The sequence below is a fragment of the Podarcis liolepis genome (assembly GCF_965112155.1).
Source record: "Podarcis liolepis genome assembly, chromosome: 18".
Taxonomy (NCBI): Eukaryota; Metazoa; Chordata; class Lepidosauria; order Squamata; family Lacertidae; genus Podarcis; species Podarcis liolepis.
Window position 1 is genome coordinate 8,517,633 of NC_139572.1, and position 16,522 is coordinate 8,534,154.

Consider the following 16,522-nt stretch of genomic DNA (forward strand, 5'->3'; position numbering starts at 1 on the left):
TATAGGTGTGAACTGTAGTGCATCATCGTGTGAGAGAAATCCCATGTAAAAAATCATACAGATCTGTGTCCCAGGTCTGTTTGTCTATCATGTTGGTGCTACACTGATGAAGAGATTCAAATAGGGTCCCTGCGAAGACTGTGGTTAAGTGGGAGTTTGAACTTCCCTGGTCAGCTGTTAATTTGGAGGAAGATAGGGATGTGTTTTGCTTTCAGGTGGCTCTTGGCTTTTTCTATTGTGGTTTCCTGCTCTTTACACACCAAAATTCTACTTGGCGAGTGTCATTTACACATCTTTCTCTTGGAAGGTTGGGCAGGAGGTCCTGAATCAAGTGCTAAGTGGGATTTTGCTCTTTGTTCCAGGAGGTTCCTGAAACATCTTTCACTATTTAAACCCACATCTCAATAGTGGAAATGTAAAAAGAAATAATTTCTAGAAAATCTTTCACATTTGCACTATTTTGTGGTTCTGTTACCCCCCACCCTCGTTTAGATGTGGCAACCATTTTGTGAATTCTCATGTCTCAATGGCAACCATTTTGTGACTGGTACGCACAACCCTCTCAGAATTTAACAACTGAAGGACCGAAAGGTTGACAATCCCTGATCTTTACTTTAATCCCAATTAAAACCAAGCTCCTACCAATTAAACCCTTTACTGTCCCAGACCATAGGAAGATCAGCTGGGACCACTTCCTGGACCACTGATCAAACTCACCTTAGCAAGTCCAGCTCTGTGAGCTCCCTGGGATTCGATATAAGCAATATATTTTCCAAAGTCCTGGAATTCTTCTAGTGTTGGACGGAACGTCATGATTTTACAGCTGGGATTCTGTGGACTTGGGTTTTCAGACCCCATCATGCTGGTGAGTTTTTAGCCCCTATACAGCAAAGAAAGTGAGAGAGGATAAAAATAAAAGTTAAATGAAGACCACCACACCCCCTTTGATTCATTTCTTTTTGTGTTCTTTTTTAGTTTTATGCATCCAATGGGAAATGTTTATTTATTTTTAGCAGTCCAAGAAGTCAACATGGAACAAGGACAATCTTATTAGAGATATTCTTTAAAATGTCATTGCAGAATACCTGCTGTCAGTTGTAGGAATATTATATATGTAGTGCTGGAAGCTGATCCGAGTGGCTGGGGCAACCCAGTCAGAGGGGGTAGGGTACAAAATATAAATTAGTATTATTACTATTAAAATTAAGAAATCATATTTGCACAACTTATGCAGCTATCAGAGGTGGGCAATGGGGCAGATCTACTGACACATTCCAGGGAGGAGAAGCGAACTCTTAATTTGACAACTTATTTTATTCTAGCTTCTAGTTATAATATAAAATTAAAATTAAATAAGAGATGAAGTTGTTATTGTTCAGCAATACTCAAGAGCAAACCTACTGAAATTTATGAATTTAGGCTACTCAAGTCCATTTATTCCACTGGCTCTATGCGGAGTATGGCTAACATGGGATATCACCCATTGCAATTACAGTAACTCTAACCATTATTGTGACTATTTTGTTTTTTAAAAAATCCTGCACCCTCACAAAAATGATTCCCAGGGTGGCTAAAAAGTAATTTTAAACAATCACTAGTTATATTTATACAAACTGTCAGGGAACTGCCATCAGAGGCACGGGAGAAGGAGAGGGTCTCTGATTCTGCAGGGGAAGGTCCAAGCGCTAGAGGGAGACTTAGCCGGGAAGAAGGGGAAGAGAATGAGTGTAACACCAGGGATCAGGGAGAGCAACGGGACAGGGAGGTGCAGGGGCTCCAGGACTCTTCATTGGAAGTTAGCGAGGAGAGCCCAAGCACCCCGCTGCCCACGCCCACCCTGCGCAGGAGACTCCCGCGCAGTGAGAGGCAGAGACGATTGGGCGTCAAACAACTCTTATGTTGGCAACGCTTTAAGAAACGCCCACAGACAGATTCTACGAGTGACTAAGAGCAGCCACGCTAAGATGGGCTGCGCAGTCCGGAGGGTTTAACCAGGCAATCCGATGCTCAAACAGAGCAGGATTACGCACGAGTAACTCCCAACCACTACACAAACCATACTTCCTCTTATTCTCTACAAGGGAGTGCAAAGCACAGGGAAAAGTTTTGGTGTGCCATCACTTCTTTCTGCATTAGAACATTTTACAGTACATTTTAAACTTCTCAGGTTAGGTTGCCTGCAAAACGTATTCCTACCCCTGACAAAAGACCCATTGCACCCAGAGCTACCTTTCCAGATTACTGCCATTTTTCATACTTTAAACCCAAAGCGAATAATCTTAGATTTAACCATGCTGGTCTCACTATTAGTGTCCTTTCAAGCTACAAGGGATTCGGCTACATTAGTAAAGTAAAAACATTTTATATGTGTTATAACACTGTGACGCCAGATGGTGCTGTGGAGTATTGTCTTTCGCCAACGTGATTTCCCCCTTTGAGGTTTACAACGTGTTTTTCTGAAACACTTTTTTGATGTGTCTAGGTTCAGTCAAGGACAGAGGAAACAGGAACAGTACAATTTGCAGTTATCCAAGGAAAAGCGCTGCCTTTTGTCCAAGATATACTGTGGCTCACGGGAGGAGAGTCTGAGGAACTCAGACCAAAAGAGATAACTTTTGAACAGCTCTGTCCCAGTTATTCACATACCCGCTAACATTTCTCCAACAAAAATAGGGATGTCCCATTCTATAATGGTAATTTTACTATTTATACTCCACGCATCTTACTAGTTTGCCCCAGCCACTCTTGGCAGCTTCCAACATGTATAAAAATATTTTTAAAAAACATTAAACAATAAAAAACCCTTCCCTATACAGGATTGCCTTCCGACTGCTCAGGAGTTGAATACTCCATACCTTCCAACATTTCTCCAATGAAAACAGGGACATCCTAAGTAAAAGCGGGACATTCCTGGATCAAATCAGAAACTGGGATGGCTTCTCTAAATCAGGGATGTCTCTGGAAAAGAGGGACACTTGGAGGGTCTGTATTCATAGCATGGTCCAGGGCCTGCTCACCCATGAAGCAAGGTAAGGCGACTGCTCCTCAACAAGAGCCTCTCAGTGAATAGAAGTTGCTGCTGGTGTCTTACTGCTAGGAAGGAAAGGCTGGGGCCTGCCTTCTGGGGTCATCTCAGTATTACAGTAATTCAGCTTCGTCTTTGGAACAGGCTGCCTTTGAAAATATGCATTAACAGCTACTACAATGCACTGCTAAGAGGGAACATTGGTACTTTTCTTTTAACTTGTGGAATATACTAATTATAGAGCATCACAGAGTCTGATTGGTATCAATTTTGCCCTGTACACCAGAGGCAGCAGAATAGCACTCAGAATTTTAAAAACCATCAACCAACCTGAAAAGAACTGCTTCATTTGCTTTAGATTTCCAAGTCAGTGCCTCATCTACTTTGGCATGTTGGCCAAGATTTTTGTTAAGAGTAACTTTACACGAGGAAACACCTTATAGAAGTAGCCGCCATAATTAATTTCAGCAAAATCATTCTATTGGCAAACATAAAAGCTACAGGATTATATTTTAAAATGGTAATACGCTATTCACTTGAAGTATCAGCAGAGGGCAGCAGAGGGTTATGGGATGATGGCATTCCCCACAACCTAGTCTAGCCCCAAGCAATGCCTCAATCTGTTTGCATAAAAACAAAAGGCAGCAGGGTGCAAAACTATTTAAGTACAGTGGTACCTCTGGTTGCGAACAGGATCTGTTCCGGAGCCCCCGTTCACAACCTGAGCAGAACGCAACCCACGTCTGCGCGTGCGCGGGTCGCAATTCGCCGCTTCTGTGTATGCGCGTGACATCATTTTGAGCGTCTACGCATGCGCGAGCAGCAAGACCTGGAAGTAACCCGTTCTGTTACTTCCGGGTCGCCGCAAAAGGCACTCATTATAAAAGTCCTTTATTTATATATTACATTTATTTGGCACCTATTAAAGCACTATGGCTTGAAAATATGCAGGCAATTCCTGGCAAAATCTGAGCAGCAGGAGATGTAGCAGGAATTCCAAAAGGTCAGAGGACTCAACTTCAGAGACCTGCATGCATCTTTGCTCCTCTTCATGTCTAGCCAAAGAAGAATTATGAAAAATAATAATGTATGTGCAGAAAATACCACTGGCTGCTGGATTAGGTGCATCTTGCTAATAATAATAATTTTATTATTTAAACCCCACCCATCTAGCTTGGTTTCCCCGGCCACTCTAGGCAGCTCATAGCATATATCTTTTTTTAAAAAAGATATTTATTAAAGATTTTACACATTAAATTCACCAAACACATATAAAACCATCACCCAAATCCAACAAACAAAGAAAAACAGAAAAAAGCAAAAAGATTAACATATAATAGAAAAACATACAACAAAATCAAATATCCAAAAACCATATTATCTTAACCTTTTGGACTTCCTCACATCTCCCATTCCTGCGTTCCCAATTTTAAAATTATAGACAGCAATTTATCACCTTATTTCAGCTCCTATTTTGTAATTTTCAAATATTATGTCACCGACTCTAAATATATTTATCAAATACTTAAATGCTTAATTTAGACATAATGTTATTCCAAAATTTATCATTTTCTCAGATCTCACTTATTCTCATATTTCTTTCAACTAAATTTCTGGTGCCGTGTTATTTTCAGTCCTGCATCCTTCTTAACACTCATACAATTTACAATGTTTTTGTAAGTAGTCCTTAAACTTTTTCCAGTCCTCTTCCACTGCCTCTTCTCCCAGGTCTCGGATTCTGCCAGTCATTTCTGCCAGTTCCATGTAGTCTATCAGTTGCGTCTGCCATTCTTCCACGGTGGGCAAATCTTGGGTCTTCCAATATTTTGCAATAAGTATTCTTGCTGCTGTTGTTGCATACATAAAGAAAGTTCGATCCTTCTTTAACACCCTCTGACCAACAATACCCAAAAGGAAGGCCTCTGGTTTCTTAGAGAAGGTATACTTAAATACCTTTTTCAGTTCATTATATATCATTTCCCAGAAAGCCTTAACTCTAGGGCAAGTCCACCAGAGGTGAAAGAATGTTCCTTCAGTTTCCTTACATTTCCAACATTTATTATCAGGCAGGTGATATATTTTTGCAAGCTTGACTGGGGTCATGTACCACCTATATATCATTTTCATAACATTTTCTTTCAAGGCATTACATGCCGTGAATTTAACACCGGTGGTCCATAACCTTTCCCAGTCAGCAAACATAATATTGTACCCAATGTCCTGTGCCCATTTTATCATAGCTGATTTAACCGTTTCATCTTGTGTATTCCATTTTAACAGCAAGTTGTACATTTTTGAAAGTACCTTAGTCTTAGGTTCTAACAGTTCTGTTTCTAGTTTCGATTTTTCCACCTGGAATCCTATCTTTTTGTCCGAATTGAAAACCTCCTTAATCTGAGCATAATGTAACCAATCTCGCACTTTATCCTTTAATTTCTCCAAACTCTGCAGTCTCCAAGTATCTCCATCTTCTTCTAATATTTCCCAATATTTCGGCCATTTGGCCTCCATATTGAGTCTTTTTCGGGCCTTAGCTTCCATTGGTGACAACCACCTTGGGGTCTTATTTTCTAATAAGTCTTTGTATTTTATCCAGACATTAAACACTGCTTTCCTGACAATATGGTTCTTAAAAGCCTTATGAATTTTAACCTTGTCATACCACAAATATGCATGCCATCCAAAAGCATTGTTAAATCCTTCCAAATCCAAAACATCAGTGTTCTCAAGAAGCAGCCAATCTTTCAGCCAGCAGAAAGCTGCTGATTCATAATACAACCTTAAGCCTGGCAGGGCAAGCTCATAGCATATATCAGAACATACCAAAACGTCAAGTATTAAACACTTCCTGATACAGGGAAGCACTGATATGATCCAGCAAAACCATACTTAAGCAAGAGTGCAAACATGGGGTCACTTAAGAGTGCCTGAGGATGCACTCTTGCTCCCTAGACTGAACACATATATTATTGGATCGTTAGTGGGTTTCAAGTTGTTGTTTTTTTAAAGACTATGAAAGACTGACCTTAGACCACTCCTGATCTAGAGTGTCTTTGACCATAATCTGACCTAGGCGTCTATTCCACCAGAAGAAAGCCCAGGTTCTTATCAAATCTGCATCGAAGAGCTGTTTAGCCTGCCTTGTAAAATTCGAGATTTCTGCATTCTAACAAGCAAACAAAAAAGCTTCTCAAGTACTGTATCTAATTCCATACCTAAGTAAAATTTCATGGCAATGAAACAAAATATGGAAAAATCTGGGTCACTAAATGAGTCTCATTTGCCACTGCTGCCCAGATTAGAAAAATGTGGGTGGGAAGCATCTTATACCAATCAGGATCCACAACAATCAAAGAGGGAAAGACATGTACTTCTCAGACTGAAGACTCCCCAGATGATGCTGGCTGAAAGGTACATCCAGCTAATTAACACAAATAAGCTTATTGCAACAGCTAACTATAGAACCCACAGTGGAAGGAGAGGAGGAAACTCAGCACTCACCATCTCTAATTATCTAAAAGCACAGCAAACCAACACTGCTTCTGGCAAATGAAGGAGACCACATGTCACTGCATGAACAGAAAGGGGATGAAGCAACATTCCTACGAGGAAAGGTTACAGAACCTGAGAGTGTTAGTTTAGAGAAATAGAAATTTATAAAATTATACATGGCACTGAAATGTATTGGAAAGTGGATAGAGAAAGGTTTTGCTCCCTCCCTCATAACACTCGGGGAAAGCCAATGAAGTTTAATGTCATGTCAGATAGCAAAAGTACTTATTCACAAAGCATAGAGCTAAATTATGGGGGACTCCCCCAGGAGGAAATGAGCACCAGAATGCATCGTTTTAAAAGATGACTGGACAGATTCATGGAGGATAAGGCTATCAACAGCTAATCGCTACAATGGCTATGTTCTATCTCCACTGTCAGAGGCAGTACAGTGGTACCTCAGGTTAAGTACTTAATTCGTTCCGGAGGTCCGTTCTTAACCTGAAACTGTTCTTAACCTGAAGCACCACTTTAGCTAATGGGGCCTCCCGCTGCCGCTGCGCCGCCGGAGCACGATTTCTGTTCTCATCCTGAAGCAAAGTTCTTAACCTGAAGCACTATTTCTGGGTTAGCGGAGTCTGTAACCTGAAGCGTATGTAACCTGAAGTGTATGTAACCCGAGGTACCACTGTATATCTCTGAACACCAGCGGCTTGTTGGCCAATGTGAGAACAGGATGCTAGACTAGATAGACTGCTAGCTTGATTCAGCAGGTCCTTCAACTAAGGTTATCACAGATGCCACCCCCATGCCGTGCCATGCAACATTTGTTGTAATGTTCATGAAATGAAGTACTAAAAATAATTCTTTCCAAGCAACAGCAAGCTATCCCTCTGCTTTGGAACACTTAAAAAATAAAAATAAAAGCCCGACTAGCTTTTCAGATACCTTTTAATTGAATAACTTTCTAAAAGAAATGCCTGAAGTAACAGATATCACAGTTTGAAGTCTTATTTGGTTACATTTTACTCCAAAAAGTCCCATTCTTCCTAAATAGAACTCAATTATGGCAAATGGTTTCCCCAAAGTGGACACCATTAACACCTCCTCCAGCAATGGTATTGGGCTGTTTTATTTAGCAGGTGACAATGTCAGCTCCAGCTCCCCTAGAATGCAGAGTCCTGGCAACAGCAAATCTTGCAGCTGCAGCAGCCAAGGTTAACAGCAAAGAGGGCAATGAAGAGGAGGTGTCAAGAGGCCACATCTGTCCTGATCCACGCTAGCAACCAGACTGGAGCTGGTGGTAGTATCTCTTTTCCATCTGGACCAGTGGCCATGAATGACAGATGTTCTATGGTTAGCCAGGATGCTTGTTGATAGTGTAATTTCCTGTTTAATTTCTGCCCACCATGCATGTGGCTAGAGAATTAGATATTGAAAAAGATATACTTTTTTAACTACAGAAAAGTTTGATCCAATTTGAAAACTCTATAGAAAAAAACTGGGAGCTTTGCAAGAAACATGTCTATTATTCAAATTCAACTCTTCCAGTGTTAAAAATGTGCATTTTTTAAATAAAAAAAATAGTACAATATTTTCCCCCGCCCTAACCTTTAGCAAACAAGGAGCATGTGGACTTACATGGCCTAAAGCTTTTTTCAGACTAGCAACTACAGCACGTCTGTATGAAGCCAAAACTGTTTATGTCAAAACAAAAATAAATACGCAAAAATCTTTCCACAAGACACAACTGCGGAAAAATGAAGAGGAAATAAATTTTCAGATCTCAAGCTTTGCCTTGAAACTAAATGTCTAGAACAAATGTTTGATTTGCCAGCATCGTTACAGGGGTATGTGGACACATGTAATTTCTAATCCTATGAACCAGACAAGTAAAACCTACAAAGGATTCAAAACCATTCAACACTCAATGTTTTTGCACTTGGCAGCACAAATTTTGAATTGATACACACTAAAAAATGTTCATGGTAGCTGAGCTTTTCCCATCCCAATAATTATTGATTTGATACTCCTGTAGATCACTTTATAATCTGAAAGCAAAAATGACAAAATTGTTTCCCCCTCTCCACAAAAAAATACAACAGGGTATTACTACAAAGTACCAAGTTAGGCAGGTTCTGCTAACTGCCATTTAAAGTCAGCATCTGTTCGTTAGCATCAAATGTCCCCATTTAAGCTTGGAATAAGGACACACTGTACAGAAGTGATTATAGTATACAACAGAAGGCACAAAAATATAAACAAAGAAAGATTAAACTTGGATATTCTATGCTACAAGTTCAATTTCATTCCATAATTTAACTCTGCAAGTCTTCCTTTAGTAATCTGTCAAGGAATATGATCCACTCACAGTAATTCAGCAGAGCTCCTTTGCATCTAAGACTGCTACATCCAACTCATAATGCCTTGTCTTCATAAGAAGAAGAGAAGAAGAGTTTGGACTTTATATCCCGCCTTTCACTCCCTTTAAGGAGTCTCAAAGCGGCTAACATTCTCCTTTTCCTTCCTTCCCCACAACAAACACTCTGTGAGGTGAGTGAGACTTAGAGACTTCCGAGAAGTGTGACTGGCCCAAGGTCACCCAGCAGCTGCAGGTGGAGGAGCGGGGAAGCGAACCCAGTTCCCCAGGTTACGAGACTACCGCTCTTAACCACTACACCACACTGGCTCTCACTTGCATTGCACGAGTGGAATGATTACATTTATCACAGCTCTCTCTTTTCATTAATCAAATCAACCCACAATGTATCGTGTCATGAAGTAAAAAAAAAATGATGATGATCCAGAGCTACCGTAAGTATGGTGCAAATTTAAGCTAAACAATTTCTTTGGTCAATGCTGGCTGAGCAAGAAACAAAGGTAGTGCATTCTGAATTACAAAGTAAATTGAGGTGGTTTGAGGAAGCCTCTAAGTCAGATCGCACCTCTGTGATGGATCGTGGAAGGCATCTCGAGTCTAATTGGAGACTCCCAAACTTTCTAAGTCACTCTGTAGCCTTGTCTGTCCCAAAAATACAGAACTGTGGTTTTGTTCATCTGAAGTCAATGGAGACTGGGGAAATGCTTAGAGCTCAAGACAGAGCTGGGAAGGATGGGGGAATCTTCATTTTGCCAAGCAGGTCTCTTTTAATCCCAGTGAATTATTTTTCCAACTCACCACAATCACAGTACTTTGAGGGTCCTGTGACTCCCCTTATGCAAGTCAATGGTGAAATCTTTATCACATACCCAAAACTTCATGGGGACAGAAGCCTACCTCTCAAGAACAACCTCTGGGTAAGATGCACATTGCTAGGGGGGGTGCATCTACCCCATCCCTGTCTTCCATGAAGATTTATGTTACTTTATAGCTACTGTTCTCTGCTCCCTATCCTACTCTATGTCTATGGTTCTTTTGTACCTACCTCAAAACTACAAAGTTTGTTGAAGGAAAATCACTGCACCTATCATTCTAAAAACTGGTAGGCTTCAGCCCCTCAGGTGGGATGCCCATGCCTGCAAATTGCTTCCAATTCTGACAGAAAATGAAAATTGTAGACATTTTCTTCATTTTTTTAAAAAAAAGCTTTAATGGACCCTGCACAAACTCCCCTGGGTGTATCTTACAATTTGGCAGACTGGATCAACTCGAGAAGAGCTATGCCAGTACATTTCACCCATTTCCATAAAAAAGGGTGGGAAGTTACAATCATTTTTTGATTCCCCATTATGTTGAACAGGGAGAAAGCAACACTTCTTTTCTAACAGATCTAATTCATTCTTGAATGTACAAAGTGGAAAGACAGAGTAGATCAGGCTGCTTCCCAATGGTACAGATACAATTGCAATCTTTGACCAGTGTTTACCCCTACCAGAAACTATTTCCCCTACTTTTTCATGAAAATCTCACAAGCACTGCTTCCAAGGGTTGGTTAAACTAACATTTGCTTAGATCTTTCTTTGCTACATTTGATACATGCTATGTTTAAAGACGTAATATGTCCCCCTTTTTTCTTTTCCAGTACCAATGGAAGATGTACAATTTCAGCTTTCCTTCTCAGGACTATTACAGTATGTGGGCTAAAATGTCTTCACTGAGACACCTACTATTTGCACAGGGCCAGTTTAACATTTCATCTGCAACATACCAACAAAACCTACTGTAATACAGAGAATGTTCTTAATGTGCTCCTTAATGATTTCACATGGAGAGAACAGAAAAGAGTACATAAAAAATAATAGCATGTCTTCCTCAATTCAAAGAATAAACAGTTCCAACTTCAAGTGTAGTTCCTTATTTTGGAGCCAGGATCCCATATCTACAAATCATCATCCTCAATGAAATTAGAAATGGAATAGCAGTCAAGTTTAGAGAAAGTTATTCTAGAATTATCTAGCTATTTACATTTGTTGGTTTTCCAGAAAATTTTAAATTTTTGTTTCAATTTTTCCTGTGCAAATTAAGGTAATTTGCACCTGGCAATTTGCACACAAAAAAATCTCTGATGCTCTAAAGTGTGATCTCATTTAGAATGTTTGTTTTACTTGTATTTAGAAAACAAAGCCAAAAACACTGAAACTGCCAAGTTTGCCTAATACTGTATTTGCAATTGCCATCCATTCACTGTTACTAATGAAGCTAGAAAATGATTTTTTTTTATATAAGGAAGCATTAAACACTGAAGAGGGTCCAGGAAAAAGAATCTGCCCACATTCTATGCTTGAGAAATAAGGGGTTACTGACATCTTCAGTCTAGCATTTTCTTATAATAAACTAGTTTCAGACTTCTTATTGTAATGACAACGGACAAAGTAGGGTGTGATCTACAATCCAATATAAAAAACTAGCAGTGATCTATCACCCTCCGAAGTCATTTTAAATAAATAAATAAATAAATAAATAAATAAATGGAACTTTATTTCACAGATACAGTAGTTATGTTTGGATATCACCATGACAGATCCAAATAGTTGTTAGATGGAAAAGTAACTAAACAAGTGAGAAAAGTCAAACTATATTTTTATATTAGTTTACACAGATCTGAGGAGCATGCCCCGGGCTTCTCCGTCTTTCCCCTACTGTTGCTTTAAATCTCAGATGACTTCGTGTCAGCATCCCGAAGCCCTTTCTCCACCTCTTTCCCCTGCTGTTGCGTTAAAGCCTTTCCCTTGCTCAAACTCATGGAGCGCTAAGGGGGCTTTCCCCCATGTGTTTTATTTGCCTTCCTCGCTGTTTGGGGTGGGGCGCTCCTTTCTTATTCTTTTCCTTGCATTTGAACTAGCGGGTGAGCAGGCACAGAGCTTTTCGTTTCCTGCCTCCCCCACCACCACCACGTCCCCCTCATCCCACCACCGGTGCTCTACTCCCCCCCACCCCAAGAAGGTAAGCTGGCTTCAGAAGGAGGAAGGAGGAGGAAGAGGAGCCTGCGATGGATCCCAGGATCTCCAAGTCAATAGCGATGGTAAATGTGGCATGCCAGGTACCAATATCTGTTTTACATCTTAAATCCTCCTGCTGTTGCCTCTTGCTCACCACTTTAGGAACACTGCTATATAATTTGAGTGTCTTCTTGTATGCCTCTTTTATTGGCACTACCAATGGTCATTATGAAGATCAGAAGCTTCGGCTTCCATCTTAGTTTAGCTGCTCTATGCCTGAAAACTAAACTATATCTAATCTTAACTACTGTTTGTTGTATCAACAAACCACCCAAAACCATCCCAACTTCTCAAGCTATGGTTTGAGCTTCGTTTCTTTCCACGTTACATATTTAAAACCACTCACACTTTTTCAGGTTCAGCTGACATGACACGGTGTGGTTAATTAAAAACAGAAATGAGAACCTGCAAGCCCCTCACAGCCATGCAAAGTGAGCATATGAGCCTGAGATTTGCTCTTGTAACGGTAAACTATGGTTGAGCAATATATCTGAACCGTTCCACTGTAGAAGCTAGAGGGGATGGTTTATTAGGTAGAAAAGATGTGAAATTGATAGGTGCATATGCCATAGTGGGTGAAAAAGCATTTGTGCAGGGAAGCTAGGCAGGCACACCTAATGGATTGGATTTTGAGTATTTTGGACATGGGGAAAGCCTGACAAACATCCTTATGTTTCATGTATGGGACCCAGAGCCTCTTGGGCTTACCAATCATAAGGTCCGGGGTGAGCTCCCATTGCTCTGTTCCAGCTCCTGCCAACCAAGAGTTCGAAAGCGTACCAGCATGAGTAGATAAATAGGTACCACTGTGGCAGAAAGTTAAATGGCATTTCTGTGTGTTCTGGCTTCCATCACGGTGTTCCGTTGCACCAGAAGAGGTTTAGTCATGCTGGCAACATGACCTGAAAAGCTGTCTTCGGACAAACGCCAGCTCCCTCAGCCTGAAAGCAGAGATGAGTGCTGCACCCTATAATTGAGTTTGGCAGGACTTAACCGCTCAGGGGTGCTTTACCTTTTTTACCTTACTTATGTTTCATATGTGTATAGGTTTATATTTTGAAAGAAAAGCAAATTAGAGTTTTACCCACTAAAAACCGCAAGTGAGATATGCTGCTTGAGACAAATATGTAAATAGCTTTGATTTAGTTGTAAACACAGACAGTTAAAGCACCAAAAGTATCATCCTCAACAACACAGACCTCCTTCCCTCAACTGTGCACATGAGCAAAGTCATATTTACTTCACCTATTTTTAGAGCGGAGGAGTGGGAGATGTGGTAGCAAATACATGGTAAAATTAATGCCACTGTTGATTACATAAACAGTCCTCCCCCCCAAAAAACCCGCTACCATAAAAATTACAAGCCTGCAATTATATCCTTCAGTGATTGATTCATTCAGTCTCTTTCTCTTCCTCCGCATTTTGACAATATACAAATGCAACCATTTTCTGTTCAGCGCCACAAGCTAGTCTAAAAGCCATTATTGTATTGTACTGCCTCTCTAAACTCAACTTATTTGCACTCCTGGTCACAGGACATGCTTTCAGGCCCTCCAGCAGTGGGTGTGACACACTGACCCAGATTCAGAGCTTTACTGCAGATGAATGCTAGCAAGTGAACAGCTGTGAGAAGAGAATAAGCAATTGTATAAAGAACTTGGGGGCAGGGAGAGAATTATCTAAAATGCTTCATAAAACCATCTTCAAAGAGGTCATCTTACAATGATCTTTACTACATCAAGAAACGTGGATTTAAAATAAAATCTTCACCCAACTATATAAATTGTATATAAACTATATATAATTCCATTTACGAAATAGCAAATTGTTTAACGTACAGCTGCTTGGAGGGTGGCATGCTATTCCAATAGCCAGGCAAATATCCTTAACCACCTACTATTGGACCACAGGACACAAATAAACCGCACTGGGTAAAGTTAAGAATCCCTCCGTGAAGGAATAAACTAACCTCTTCACAGTGGTACCTCTGGATACAAACGCTTCTGGTTGTGCATGCGTCGGGTTACAAGCTGTGCTCACCTGGAAGTAGTTGCTCCCGGATGCAAACTTTGCCCCAGGATGCGAGGTAATGGCGCCTCATGTTAAGAACAGTTTTGGGATAAGAACAGACCTCCAGAATGAATTAAGTTCATATCCAGAGGTACCACTGTATTTTCTTGTTTCTATTATGGTATCATCTGCTTGCAATACTTACTTCCCCACCGTAGGGTTTAATGATGGGATAAGCTTCTGACATATTGAAATACTTTGTACTGAATATATTTCAATCAAAATACTAAATTTTAACATTTATGTTTATTTCTTTAGTTTTTCTCTTCTTTTCATTTACAAGAAAATAGCTATAGCAAAAGAAAAGAAAAAAAAAATATAATTTATATTGAACAGCTTACAGAGAGCATGAGACACAAAACCAGACCTAAGTAAAAATAATATATACTGTATACACTATACACTAAAATTACTTTCAGGTCTTTCACAGGTCTAACAAAAAATTATCTTGGGAAAGTTGACTAATAAGAGACAGAGAAGGCTAAAAAAGAAAAGAAGGAAGACCACAAAAATTTAACGTATCAATAATACTGTATTATTTGTATAAGATAGTAATGTTTGTTTCAGATTATTGTTTGACAAGGTTAATTACACTATTTCACTCAATAAAAGTATTTCACAACGATTTAGTAACTTAATACCTTTGTGCAATGCCAGCTCCTGTTCTAAAAGTCCACTGTTGACATTATAGAGGTAAAAGACCCAGTTTTTCTTAATGTATATCACAGAAATGTAGAGTTGGAAGGGGCCTCAAGGGTCGTCTAGCCCAACCCCCTGCAATGCAGGAATCCCCCAGTTGTCCCTGGGTGGTCTTGATTCAACAACAGCCAAGTGCCAAGAGTCCCTTCAGCATCAGAGGGTGTGTGTTTGCAAAATGTAGTGGAACCTCCTTCTCCTTTAATCGATATATCTCCTTTAAAGGTATTTTCTGATTCAAATGCAAGAATGCACCTGAAAAATCAACTGCTTCAAAACTATGCTTCTATCATACGCACATGAATACTACTGTTATATTAACACTAAATGTGTGGTTGTTCGTCTTAAAGTTTCCCAAATGCCCTAAGAACTCCCAATTTCTTATGGGGGGTGGTGGTAACATCCAATACATATACAGTGGTGCCCCGCAACACAAATGCCTCGCAAGACGGAAAACTCGCTAGACGAAAGAGTTTTCTGTTTTGGAGGTGCTTCGCAAAACGAATCTCCTATGGGCTTGCTTCGCAAGACGAAAATGTCTTGCGAGTTCCTGCTAGGTTTTTTTCTTCCCCCCTCTTTTCTAAGCCGCTAAGCCGCTTATCAGCTGATCCGATAAGCCGCTAAAAGCCGCTAATAGCACTAATCCTCTAATCCGTCAATGGGCTTGCTTCGCAAGACGAAAAAACCGCTAGACGAAGAGAATCACGGAACGGATTCTTTTCGTCTTGCGAGGCACCACTGTATTATTACAATTGCCTCTTTAAATTTTAAGTGGGAACACTGTGGCAGTATTAGAAACTGAGGTGTATAAACTAGGAGCCGAATGGCTCCTGGAACCTGGGTTGCAGGTGCAAAAACAGAATGGGGAGTCACCAGTGCCCCCCCCCCGCCCCAATGCAGCAGAGCACTTTCTATTTGTTTTTTCTAAACACATGAACTAATACACAATTCACAGCAGTGACACATTGTTAATATCACATTTTTAATAGCAGATCTTAATTGGACACCACAAATAAAAATGGGAATCAGTCTCAGCAACAGTAACCAACCATAAGTATTTACAAATACTGGTATACATATGTGCGCGCGCATGCGTGTAATGTAATGTTACACACACACACTTCAGCAAGTACTGCAGTCACAGCTAAGTGTGTCTATTATATCAACATTATTGGAAGAACAGCCCTAACAGCACAATCCTAACCATTTTTACACAGAAATAGATCCTACTGAATTCAAAAGGGCTTACACCCATGCAAATGGGATTGGGATTGCAACCTAATTCATTATTTTTGAGCAGTACCCCTCCAATCGCAATACTGTGTAACTTTTTTACAGGACTGCCTGTACAGTTGCGCCTTCAAAATCCTGTTACATGAAAAGTTACATGAAAGGTTACCTGGCATGAGACATTTACCATGGCAAACTATGTAAATGTTGATGCATTTTGCATTTTAATATCCAGGATTTGAGAATCTCTTAAAACATTAAAAAGATTAATGTAAGCACCATCCAATCCGCCCTCTCTCCCTTGGTGGGTGTTTTCTTGTGTAAATACAGCCAATGGGTCCCCGATATTGAAGAGTTTCCTCACAATACAACAAGGAGATGTCAGACTTTAATGTGTTTCTTTAAAATGCCACAATATTCCTCCTAATATTCCTCCCAAATAATGGGGGTTGGGGGAAGAGAGACCCCAGACCTCTCTAAAGCAGCCTTCCAAAGCAGCCTTCCAGGGCCTCATTACGTAAACAAGAAAGGAATACTCACAAAGTAAACGTGTTGAAACAACAACAAAAC

At 40.2% G+C, this 16,522-nt stretch overlaps 2 protein-coding genes across 5 annotated transcripts in view; one reads left to right on the plus strand and one right to left on the minus strand.

The window, feature by feature from the left end:
- KDM4B (lysine demethylase 4B) overlaps positions 1-16,522 on the minus strand; it is a 188,554-nt gene that overhangs the window by 160,178 nt on the left and 11,854 nt on the right. For 3 of the 4 annotated variants that reach the window (XR_014520980.1, XR_014520981.1, XM_083483665.1), the window contains exon 2: positions 718-880. Coding sequence is in view for 1 of the 4 variants with exons in the window: in XM_083483665.1 (XP_083339791.1) it covers positions 718-861 (144 nt within the window). In the remaining 3 variants the exon portion in view is untranslated. Of the gene's footprint in view, positions 1-717; positions 881-16,522 lie in introns of those variants that run through there. The other variant, XM_083483666.1, reaches the window with a different exon arrangement.
- The window catches only part of LOC310697329 (perilipin-3-like), a 181,528-nt gene that overhangs the window by 76,676 nt on the left and 88,330 nt on the right, over positions 1-16,522 (plus strand). The window lies entirely within an intron of this gene.